At 48.3% G+C, this 12899-nt stretch overlaps 1 protein-coding gene across 3 annotated transcripts in view; it reads left to right on the forward strand.

Moving 5' to 3' along the window:
• Positions 1-12899, forward strand: part of GLIS3 (GLIS family zinc finger 3) — a 493142-nt gene that overhangs the window by 442860 nt on the left and 37383 nt on the right. For all 3 annotated transcript variants that reach the window (XM_032866527.1, XM_032866526.1, XM_032866528.1), the window contains one exon: positions 7025-7193. In XM_032866527.1, coding sequence (XP_032722418.1) covers positions 7025-7193 — 169 coding nt within the window. The remainder of the gene's footprint in view (positions 1-7024; positions 7194-12899) is intronic.

Genomic DNA, 12899 nt, shown 5'->3' on the forward strand with positions numbered 1-12899 from the left:
TTTTTTTTGAATTCTGAAAACTAACCGCAGCGCATCTTCGGGCTCTTGGAGAAACAAATAAAACGAAGGGCTGAAAATGTAAAAAATACTTCAAGATAAACTGAGCTTCAAGAAGGACAATTGTGTTGACATTCTAGTAACAGCCCGTTTTCACTCCTTAACGAGGCGCAGTCGCGCATGAAAATGACGGTGGTGTTTTTTAAACCGAAAGCAAAGGCCCTGTGGGTTGTAACTCAGAGGTGCATCTTACCCATGTAAAACAAAGGACGTTTTAACCCTGTGAGGATTCTTTCACGGACCCTCCACACTCTACAGCAACTTGCGTTAGAAAGATGGAGCAAACAGTGCTTACTATCAGAGAGCATGACTACATGCTTGTCCGCATTTTAAAGCGAGCCCAGTCCCCAGGTTACGTGTATGTGCATCTCTAGGTAGGAGGCCAGACTCGGGTGGGAGCAAACTAAGCCTGGGTTTTATATCCTGTTGGTGAGAATAATTATAAATAGGTAAAGAACAGTGACTGTGGTTTATCAAGCACTAAATTGTGGTCCAGGCACTGTGCTGCGTGTTTTCATATATTATACGATCTTCTCATCATACTGCGAGGTAGTCTCCTTATTTAAGATGAAGAAACCGAGCTTAGGTTAGGTGACTTACCCAAGACACACTGCTGGGAGTTGGTAAAACTCAGACTCACACTGAGCTCCGTCTCACTCCCACTGTACGCGCTTCGTTCTCTGAACAACCGGCCTGATGACGGTCTCTCTCGGGTGCCCAACTTCCAGTGAGGCCAGAGGAGTTCACATTCCCATTGCAGTTCAGCTGTTTCTTAACTCCTTCCCCAGGTTCAGATTCCTCCTGGGGGGTGCTCAGGGGCACAGAGAGGGGAGGCAGACACAAGGTCAACCTCACCATTTCCATTCACACGGAAATCTAATTCTTTTTAATATCTCTGTGGAAGCCAACAGAGCCTGGCTTCGATGTTTAGCCGCGCCCTCTGTGCCCAGACCAGGAAACACTTCGGGAAGGATGAGAGCTGAACCCCCACCTCCTCCTATGTACCAGCTGCCAAGCACTCCCCACCATTTCTCAGGGTCCTGGTGTTACCCCAGCACTCACTGTAAGTGAGTTCACAGTCCGCGGGGAAAACTCATTCCCCTTCTCCTAAGAGAGCAGGCCCACTACAATGGCCACGGCTTTTTAAGCAATTGTGAAAGATGCCAAATGCACATGTGCCATCCATGCTCAGACACACCCGATCTGCACAGCGAATCTTGGCTTTGTGCGTGATTGATGGAGGAGATGGCCTTTCAGCCCACCACACCGTGATCGCTTGCGGTAACAGGTGTGTATGTCTGCTTTGCTCACGGATACCCCCTCCCTGATCTCCTTCCTTCCCACCAGTAGATCGATATGTCTCTGACAGGCATCTGAAATCTTTATTTGGGAAAAAAAAAAAAAGCACATTTCCTCCCAGCTGTTTGTTTTCCAAACCAAATAATTTCGTTAACTTGTTGCCTGAGTTAATTTTCAGAGCTGGAAAATTTCTCTCAGCCGTGCTGAGGTCACCTCAGGGCTTCTAAGATGAACAGGAATGGAAATGGGAATATGCTTTTGGCATTCTAACCAGACTTTGGGTAGCTGAAGCTCGCTGTATGCATCGTGTGTGTGAGGGAAGAATGCCTTGGGACCCCAGTCTTTGCAAAATGGAGTGTGCAGTGTCCACTCTCGGACCTCCTCTTGAATCTGCCCTGTGTCCGAGAGGCAATATAGTGGGCTGGTTAGGGGCATGGGATCTGCCATTTGTCTTCCTGGGTTTGGGTCCCAGCCCAACTGCTTACCAGCCACAGGACCCAGGCCAGGTACCCTCATCAGGAGCCCAACGAGACTTCAGGTTGCTCATCAGTAAACTGAGGAAAGGTGTGCAAATTACTCCATAAAATGTTCACTTGGTCCTGAGGTAGAGGGCAGGAAGAAGATGAAATGCACCTGCGAAACAGCCTAGCACCTGCGGCTCCAGGTGCAATCCCCAGATCGGCAGCCTCAGCAGCCCAGGGAACTTGGGGAAGTTGGATACGAGCTCAGAAGCTCAGCACTCCCTGCCTCTAAGACCAGGTGGACTCCGAATCAGTATCTGTTCCTGGTGATCGGTTTGCAAGGGAAAACTTGGAAAGCAGGACTTTTAACGGCCCATCCTGCTTTCAACCGGCGTATGCCCTCTAGTTGGCTTTTTCCATATCCCTCACCTGACGAGGGAGGTCCTCCACCCTGTCCTCTCGAGTGATGAGACAGTAGTCGCCAAGCAGTGACCAGGGTAGCCTTCTGTGGCCTTGGGAGAGGGCCTGAAACAGGTGGGCTCTTCTCGGGAACACACCTCGCCTACCTCCATTCATACAGTGAGTACCTGACAGCTGAAGCGTCCCCGGGTATCTCGTCTATACCCCTAGAAAGGTACATTGATTGTTTTCATTTGGATAGAGCGAGAGCTGTTTCTTAACCCAGATTAACCTGAGCGAGTTAAAGGTTCAAGCCTTGAATGCCCTGGTCCTGGGAGCTGGGGAGATGGCTCTGGGGGCCACACAGACCAGCTCTGTTGAAACTATAAAGCCCTGCTGAGTTAGTCACACCTCCCCCCTGCAGGAGACGGGTGGGGGGCTGCAGTGAGCTGTGCTCCAGAGAGGAAACCCAAAGTGTCAGGGAGGCCAGCTCTCTGTCCTCTGCTGAAGGCAGGGCTCACGAATCCATCTCAAGACCAGGCTTTTATTTCCCTGGGGAGCCCACCATCTCTTAATCACAAAAGCAATAAGAATTTCCAATATGTTCCTCGGCCATGCCTAATCAGTTGTTCCAGCTGCCAGTCATCAGCGCCGTCTGGAGGTTCACCTAAAAGCTCTCTTCTAGACTTGAAAACAGCACGAACCCCTGGGGTGACACCAGACAATGAAGGCCACCCCTGTGGGCAGCCTTGTGCACCGGTTGATTTGATCACAATGATTTTGTTAATATTGCTCTGATTCTAGAGGGATCAGTTTCTTTCCCTATGCTTTGATTGACAGGCCTTGTTGTACGCCACTTTGGTTGGGTGTGTGTGGAAGGAAATATTTCCTTTTTGTAAATGACCTTACCGTTGCACTCTGATGTGAAGATTTTCTTCTGGAGGTTAAAAAAATCACTTGGCAAAGCTCGAGCATTTGTCTGGAAGCATGTGTTGCGTTGGGCACTCTGGTGGAGTCAAACATTGAGATCAGAACCTGCCTTGTGTGGAGTCGGGGCTGGAAAATTATGTTTGAATGAATGAATGGATGAATGGATGGCTGAAGGAATGATTGGATATTCTTAGACTACACGAAGATGGAATCCTGGATGTGTGATTGATACAGCTGGGAATTCCTAGAAGTCAGTGTAGGTAGGAGAGGCATTTCCTCTGCCACAGGGATAGTCCCTGAGAAATGTGGGTCTCAGGTTGAGGCCAAGGGCAAGCCTTCCAAGCCTCAGTTCTCTCATCCCAGAGTTTTGTCCATTATAGCACAAGGGTATGTGACAAGGGGTTGGATGAATGTTGGGACACCAGGCTCTGTTTTTATTTCCTCTAAGTCTCTGGTGGTTGTAGGGGCTGCAGGCAACACCCACAAGCAGCTCTCTTGTCCAGTACTGCATGCCAAGTCCTCTGTGTAGACACTGAACCATGAGTTTCTACTAGGTGACCTCACCAGGAGAGGTTTCATCCTCTGCTTCTCATCACATCTCTTGGGAAACAGAGGCAAGTCCTGGGTTCCATTTTGCACACAGGTGATTTCTTTCAGCCAACATAAGAAACTATTCTGTATATTTTACAAATTCAGACTTTGAATTGAACGCTAACACCCATCCTTTCTTATCCTCTTGGGGTCCCCAGTCACAGGGTCACTGCTGGTTTCAATGCCATCCACCAGCTTTAGCAGTGGAAGAAAGGGCTGCTGGTGTGGGTTTGACGGTAGGGCAGGCCGCACTTGACCTCAGTGCAGCTGGAGGGCAGGTTCCGGAGACTTCTTCCCTGTATCATATGCCTTTTATGGCCCACCTTATACCCTCTCTGCCACCTAGTCCTCCCAGTAGCCGTTGCTCTGGTAACCCTCATATGTGGCAGCAAATATAACTCAGAAGTCCTTCCCCTCCCCTGTACCATGGATCTCTGGCTTTCTGCCCTGGGGCTTCTTTGATGCCCAGGTATTGGGCATCTGCGGGAACCTGAGCCACTCGGCTACACCTACCTACTTGTGTGGGAGAAGTAACACCCTAGATGGGGCCACCTTTGATCAATAAGGAAGAGGATTTGGTAGATAAATGTTCCTTTCTGTTCCTTTCCTACTCATTGGGCCCAAGACAGTCTCCATTAGCTTTTAAAGATTGTGTCCGTCCTTCTTTACTCCACCAAACATGAATGATGCTGTTGGAGAGAGTAAGCACCAGGGGCGTCTTGTTCCCTCGTCTATCCCAGGACCTCGCTCAGCATCTGCCCCACAGTATGTCCTCCATAGACACTTGTGGAATAGTTGGCTGCCGAGAGAGGAGTCAGAGAACATAAGTGACCACACAGAGCAGAAGGATTCAAGTGAGTAGAGGAAGGTAGAGGACATTACTGTCAGAAGCACAGGGTCCGCTGCTGTGCTGTGGTGGCCGCGTGCCCGGCTGTCCGACTTGACCAGAGCTGAGTCACAGTGTGGGGCCACAGATGAGACGGGGTGGGTGTTAAAGCACTCAGGACGCCACTGGATGGTTCTCCTGGCAGATTCGGAATTTGATAGAATGAGTGTCTAGAGATCTGTGTCCTCCACTAGACTGCCGCCCCCCAAGGGCGGGGACTAGAGCGGCTAGCATGTAGTAGGCACTTAATAAATACTAGGTTAAAAAAATAATGGTTAGAGGTCGATGGACAGATGGAGGGCTGAAGGGATGGCAGACGGTTGGTCCCGGCTACTAAATAGGATGAAGGAGAGGCCCTTAACCAGGCCTTTCAGCCTTGCAGGGTGTGGCAGGCTGTGAACAATGGCAGATTTTCCTACCCGGTATTTTCCCGCAGCGAATGCAAAAATGTAGCTGGTACAGCTCATGGAGACCTCCGGGAAACACCCCATTTTCTACTGAACCACAGAGTAGATCTCAGAGCACACACACCAGAGAATCCCTGTTGCTCACGGGGATGGACACAACAGAGGCAGTGGTTCCCTCGTGAGGAACACACACACACACACACACACACGTGCAAAAATATCTCCAGGGGAAAGCAAGCGAGGGGCGCATTTGGCAACTACAACAGGATAAAAAGGAGAGCTCATGTTTCTGCACTAAGGCAGAAAGAAAAAGAGCCACTTTTCCATAGTGTCTCTGTGACCTCTTATTATTCCATTAGTTTCTGGAATCATGTCTAAAACAGCCAGCTCCACGCTGACAAACACCAGCATTGAAACTACCACCGCAGTCAATCCAAACAACCCTCTCCCTGCGGTAAAATTATTATCTGGGATACAAGCAGAATTGTGGTTGCCCGAGTGAGCTGAGCGCAAATGCGGGTAGTGATTCATAAGGTGACACTAGTCAGTGTGCAAACGGGCAACTTTTCTGGAGCCTGACCCCCCTCGCCCTGACGGCCCGAGGTGCCTTTCTGAGCGAATAAGCACTTTCTAGTCTCACCGCCTCTGCAGGTCTCGGAGGGCCATGGAGGACACGGGCTTCCGAGGACAAGAGTTAACCTGACACTGCACCAACTTACCCGAAATAAACCCTTCACATCGGAGCACATCCTTGTCAGTAGCTTTTGAGCGGGAAGATGGTAATTCTGCTTCCTCACATGTTCCTTTAAGTACTTGAACTCTTGCTCTGTCAGATGAAGCTTTGGGGGGCTGGGTCATGTGGGGTATCCGTGCTCTCCGGGAGAGGTTGGAGAGAGTGGGACTGGTCTAAAAGCGGCGCTCCCTGAACTTTTAAACCCTCCAATCTCTTTGATTATGTGGCTGCTGCTTCTTAATCCTGAACCTGATGCCTTTTATTTTTTTTTTTTTAGATCCATTTATTCTTTGACATCAGTAGAGTAAGTTCAAAAAGAGCAGAGATGGGTATAAAGCTCGAGCCGCTTCGTACAGGGAGGGAAGTTGAAGAGAGTCGGTGTAACGCTGCTGCTGCGACTGCAGCATAATGAGACGTGTGTGGAGTAGGTCCCAGACACTGAGAGCCTCTCTGATAGTGATAGACTCGGAAAGTGAAAAGCCCCGTCTCTTTTGTGACATTGTACCAATTAGCTGATCTAAATGGGCACATATTTAAGTTTGAGGTCACGTACAGTTCTCAAAAGCCAGGCTGCCCCTACAAGTGTGGCTCTAACTCACTCTGTTGTAATAGACAACCGTGCATGTGTGTGTGTGTGTGTGTGTGTGTGGCAGGGGAGTCAGGGGTCCAGAGCTGTGTTTGGGGCCCCTTTTCATGTTCTGTGGTGCCGGGCATGGAGTCATCGTTGATGGAGACGGATCCAACACATCATCAGGGAAACAGCCGGGCTCAGTTAGACCCTGAGGTTCAGAGGGTGTCGGCTCCTACGCTGGTACGAGGACCAGGAGACGATATTCTCATTACCCTGATTTAGCCGCAGCAGAGAGAGAGGCAGCGTGACCCGTGGAGGATTGCTGCAGCCGGGAGAAGAGGCAGACGGCCTGTTATGCCCTTCGGGGTCAGCAGTGTCTCTGTGACTGAGCAGTGCTAACTCTGAGACCCTCACCCAGATGCAGACACCACACGATCGACTAATTGTATGGTGTGCAGGCAGGGGACGAGTCAGACCATGAGTGTGGGCAGGGGGGCGAGCAGCACGAAAGCCACAGGAGCCCAGGAACCTGTCCCACCCCGAAAACAAAAGCTGTGTATATCCACTGAGTGAAGCACTGTTCCCCCAAAGTCACCAAGGGAACCACAAACGAGCCCCTAAAGCACCCTTGCTGTCAGCCTCCAGGTGTAAAGCCCGAGCGCTCTGATGCCTCTTCTCCCTTGGTTGCAGCCTCCATCTTCTCCAGCAGTCATTCCAGCCGAAGTGGAGCAGCTGCTGGGGCTGTGCCCCCCCCACACGCCGTCGGCCACCCTTCTCCGGGACAGAATGTGCAGGGGAGCCCCCACAACCCCGCCTCCCAGTTACCTCCGCTCGCAGCTGTGGACGCGGGGGCCGAGAGGTAAGGCCATCTGTCTCTCTTCTAATAGGTGTCGCCGCTCAACTTCCCGGCGCAAGGAAGTCTTTTGACTGTTGCTGAATTTGATTAATAATCCATCGGCTGGGCCGAGTTGTCCAAAGGTGACATGTTGAAAGTGCACACGACGCGTGGCTCAAATATCTCATTATCTGTCTTACTTTCCCCGGGGAAATGCTGAGAAGATTCTGGCGGTCACCAGCCCAAGTGTCTGATGCTCAGATGTCCAAATTCCCATCTTTCCCACCTCCCTGCAGTTTGTCCTGGTGGCTCAGCTGGAAGGCAGTGTCCCCAGAGGCGGAAAAGCTTTCCAGATGCAAATGGCACCTCCGGCACCGAGATCGATATCAGCTTGAGAGTATAGCGTAAGAGGGCACAGGATTTTGTGTGGGTGACCAGCCAGCGGCTGTTCGCCAACCACTCTACACTGAGACCACCCTCATAGAGAGTTTTTGGGAGAAAAGTTTTAAATCTTGACGTTTCCGTCTGTCTTTGGATTGCCCAACCCACCGGTGGTGTGGACAGCATGTGGCTCCTTTTCTTCTCCTCCTCACGTGTTGCAGGCTTGAACTGACCTATGTAGGGGTTGCTCCCAGACGCCCACAGGGAAAAAAGGTCTTGTGGTGACCCCTGTGCGATCCTAGAGTCCTAGGACATGAGAATGGGTTGAGTGGGCAGCAGGAAGGAAGGTTTTCAATCATGAATTTCAACGAGCAATCTGTGGTCTCATTGGTGTTGGTCTGATCTATGAGTATTTAAATAAGTAAAAAATATATATATATGGTTTTTAAGTTTGATAAACCATTTTTTTTACTTATGCCTCCTCTTTACTTATTAATACATCTGTTCATTTAATACATTTTTTGAGTACTACGTGTCAGACGCTGCTCCAGGTGCTAGACATGTCAAGATTATGAAAACACGGTGCTGTCCTTAGGATTTAGTGGATGAGGACAGACAGATGTATAAAAAAGGATAGTGATGCTGTTTGGATAAATGATGTAATCAAGATGCCACAGGAGCCTGGGGAGGATGTCCCTAATTCTGCCTCAGGGAATGAGGAGAAGAAAGGGTGATCTAGGCATGGAAGGAGGGTTAAAACTTCCCAGATGGATAAATGAGGAGCAGCATCCAAGGCAGCCAGAGGGACATATACAAGACATAAGAGGGACAAGGACATGCATAGAATTAGGTTCCAGTAAGCTCAGGTGCCATCACCCAGATTGGACAGGACTGATGAAGTCAGGTAAGAGTGGGTTGGCTTGTGTGGAACCATGTATTTTATCCCAAGGGATTTACCTCTTACCGAAAGTGAAGAAACACTTGTGGTTCCATATGTGGAACCATATACCCCACTTATGAGGAGAGAGACACATCGGATTGTCATTATAGAGAAGGGACTCGGGCGACAAGATGGCAGAGTCATCGAGGCTGGGAGCAGGGACAGGCGGTAGGGAGAACGAAACAGAAGTTATTGTAGGAGTCCTTGGGAGTAGCATGAGGACCTGAACTAAGGTGAAGGGTCGTTATGTAGGAGAATTTCTCATTATTAATGTATTTATGGAGTGAAGAGGAAGGGCCAAATTCATCTGGGAGTTACAACTCTAGACTGGATGGAAAAGTGTGTCATTAAGAGAAGCAAAGGGAGTGTTCAGTAGGAGTAAGAGTGGGAGAGAAAGAATGGTAATACATGGACTTTCGGGTTGGGGTTGTAGGTAACTATAAACCATCCATGTAGATGTGCCTAACTGTCCATCAGAATATGGATCGGAGGACGTTAGACCTCTCGCAACCATTCTGCCTATGTGGCCCAGTGCAGGCAGCTCCTAACCTCCTCCCCCACACTCCATCAGCAGAGCAGGGCAAGTGGTAACCATCTCCTAAGTTCACGGACACTCGGGGCAGACAGTCCTGCCTGTTATCTGACGTATTTCTTAAGGTTGAGATGAGCTTATTCATTTTAGCGTTTTAACTTTGGAGCCGGGTTTTAAGTGACATTAGCCACGGGCTAATCATCCTCTCATTTCCTTCTGCCTGGCTGAGAATCCTACTCCATGAGGTCGTGAAGGTCACCACAAGGTTGAGAAGCTAAGAAGCTCTTACTTGAGCCTCTCCTTCATCCATCTTCTTATTAATACTCATTAATACTCTGTTTACAAAGACACCGCAGAAAAGCAATCTGCGTGTCTCCTTTTCGCACACACCCGTTAAAGGAATGAAGATAGAAAAAGTCTTTAGCCGTGACCGTGTTAAGAACCCCCCCCCACACACCCGACGTTCAAAACGCAGCTCCGGCGGGTGCTGAATGTTTGAACGCGTTCCTCAGGCACTCCTACTGCTTGGGTTTGTGTGTCTTTAACATTTTATCTTAGCTTATAATTTTAATTTTTTTCAATTCCATCTTTGGAAGCTTGTAACGTATAAAAAAACTACAAGAATAATACAGTGAACGCCCATACACCCCACATCCGCGTTCACCCACTGTTGCTGTTTTCCCTCCTCTTTCTCTTCCCGACTTGAGAGAGCCTTTGTTTGTTTCCCGTGGTTTCCGAACACTCTGAGAGATTGTTGTGAATATCATTGAGCTTTAGCCCTAATTACTTTGGGAAGGATCGCCTAAGAAGGACATTCTCCTGCATAATCACAATGTAATTATCACGCTCCGGAAATTTAACATCAATAAAGCATTATCTAACACGCAGTCAATACCGAAATTTCCTCGATTGTATAATTAATGCTCCTTAGAGCTAGTTTCCTTTTATTTTTTCCTTTTCTTTTCTTTCCTTTCTTTTGATCCAAGATTTAATAAGATACCAGTTCTTATTTCTTGGTAGTCTTCTTGAATCTGATGAAGTTTCCCAGTTTTTAAAAAGTTACCACCACCACCACCACCATCATCATCATCTTTCATGACACTGACAATTTCTAAAGACTCAGAACATTTATTTTGCAGGGTATGTGAGAGTTGGGACTTGCCTGCTCTTTTCCTCTCCAACAGACATAGTCCTTCTCATCAGGAGCCTCACGTAGAGGATGTGGTGATTTTTTACTCCTCTGAGCCTCTGCTTGCGCCCCGTGGGGAATTAAGAGTAGATGAGCCACACGGGCGAAACACCTCACATGAGGCATAGCCTGAAGGCAGGCAACCCTGGCCAGGCCGAGAGACTGAGGTGTAGAAGCCAGAGGGTGTTGTGAAGTGATGACAGTGGTTGATAATGTAGGTCTTCATGGGAAGTTAAAAGGGGAGGAGAGGGGGAGGAAGGGAAGGCTACTTGACATGGCCGGGTGATGAAATGGACCTGCTCATGCCTGTGGTTTGCCCTGTGCTGTGCTCTCCCCACCAGGCCTGTGGCCCATTCCTTTGCCAGCCCAACTGGACTGGGCAAGTCGATGGAAGGTTATCTCTTCCGATCAGGTTTGGGGAGGAGGTGACATGAAACAGCCCTGAATTATGCACTGTGTTTGCATTAGTGTGCAGCATTAAAAACACTAAGAGGAAATGTGCTTACCTTCCGCTTTTGGTTTATATATCTTTGCCTCTGTTTGCCTGGGAAATCCCCCAGTAAAAACTCCAGCAGTTTTCTTAACGGAAATAGGTTTATCACACTTTGCGATTTTTAGTGGGAAACGCACTTTTTCCTGCTTTGCAGGCACTGATTCATCATTTACTTAGTTTTAGCTTGTTAATAAAATGGGCTGAGTCACTGTCAGAAGTCAGGAAAGGTCCACTACGTCTACCAGTTAGCAGCAGGTTCTTTGATCCTGGCCGTCTTAAAGTAAATGCAAGTTCTCTCAATTTGGTGAGGCTCCATTTTTATTTTGGAAATATTACCTGAATGACACATCATTTCAGTGATTTACACAGCACCACACCGTGTCCCCTAATGTTGATTTAAACTTATTATGGGAAGTGGTGTTTCACGATGTCATGTGGAATGAGCCAGGGATCCTTTATGACAGTGACTTCCCATAAGAGGAGCCCAGAGTCTTTGGAAATGTCGGTTCATTGGGTTTCATAGCATGTCTGTTAGAGCAGAGAAGACGAACATATTGCTGTGAATCCCTTTTTGAGATGGAGAAATCTTACAATCCCAAGAAAAGTCCCCTGGATCTGCGTTGCTCCGCTTGCCCAAGAGCATGGCATCTGCCTCTCTCCGTTCCACAGATGGCCACAGAACAGGGTGCAGAGCTCAAAGAGACTTGTGGATTGACCACCTGGGGCGACTCGTGAAGGGCTTCGATGGGCCCCATCTCTGAGCCAGAAGAGACTGAAAATGGGGAACGGATGTGGCCTCCTCGAGGCATACACAGTCTAGGACAGGAATCAACAGCAGAGAATGTTAGGGACAATTGTTTTTGAGAAAGTAGTCAAACAAAATACCTTAACCAAAAAAGGAATGTCAGTTTCTTGAGTCTGTATCAAGCATTGAGAAGCTGTACTGATTTTTATCCAAATCAGATGTGACATTGCTAGGATTCTAGATAGATAGGTATATATACCCACACACACAGTCTTTCTGGGCCTTTGGATAACCAGGACTGGTCTATACTGAGAGCATTATCTCATTCAGCACTGGAAACATGCTGTAGCTTTTCTGGATGCTAAGGGGTTAAGGATAGCAACTGTTTTCTATTTAACTTCTTTGGAATTCTTCACTGTTCTCCAACTCTTGTCAAACAGGCCTGCTCACCGACTTTGTTTATTTCTCCATCTTATTTCTTACTTCAGGATCTTTTTCTACCTAGAAAAAAATCAGGACCCTCCATTTTTGTCCTATTCTTGACTAAACATGGCTGGAGCTTGGATTAGTTCTCAACCCAGAAAGCCGTCTTGCATCTTAGAGCTCGCAGAGACAAGTTCCCCGGTTTCGTTTCCCGGTTTTTATCACCTGTTTTATTTATTTATCATTTCCTGGTTATTATCTTGCTAACTGAATCACTAGTTTTCTGAGGGCAGGAACCTAAAACTTGCCTTATAACCTCCAGAATACGTGTGTGGTATTTCATAGTGCTGCGTGCTAGGGAGGGCTTGACGGGGAGAAGGACCAGTGTGGGGATGCCTAGGACACGGGAGGCCATTGCCAGCTCCCACTGTCCAGGGGGAGGTTCCCAGAAGAGAGTGGTACCCCGACTCATTGGTCTAGATGGTGGTAGACCCAGTTCCAAAGTTCAAGCCATCTTATGTAACCTGCATACTTTGCTACAACACACAATTGCTCTAATACATACGTACGTGTGCACGTGCACACACATACTCACAGTGCCAGGACCCCACCCCCAATCTGTTGTGGTGGTTCCCTACGTTGCTTTCCTGTGATTGTCAAAACTAGAAACCTAATACTCCCCCATCCTTCTCCATTTGCATCGATGGCATCGGAACAGCTCAAAACTAGGCTGGCTGCTTCGCTGTCCTTCCTTCCCTGGGACTTTCTCAGCAAAAAGGGATATTGTGCTCTTTACCCACTCAGCTTTTGGCTTACACACACACACACGTGCGTGCGCACGTGTGTGCATACAGCACAAACTTCCTCTCCTCTCCCTTCTTAATCTCCTAGTAGATGTGCATTAATGGCTAAAAACATAAGCATCACATAAAATAGTGAAGTTTATCAAAACATACCCCAGTACGGGCAACATCCATTTGCTGAGTTGCTTAGACAGCTGCAGTTTGGGTGCCAGGCGATACCCTGA

The sequence above is a fragment of the Lontra canadensis genome, unplaced genomic scaffold, assembly GCF_010015895.1.
Source record: "Lontra canadensis isolate GAN:19392208 unplaced genomic scaffold, GSC_riverotter_1.0 scaffold31, whole genome shotgun sequence".
Lineage (NCBI taxonomy): Eukaryota > Metazoa > Chordata > Mammalia > Carnivora > Mustelidae > Lontra > Lontra canadensis.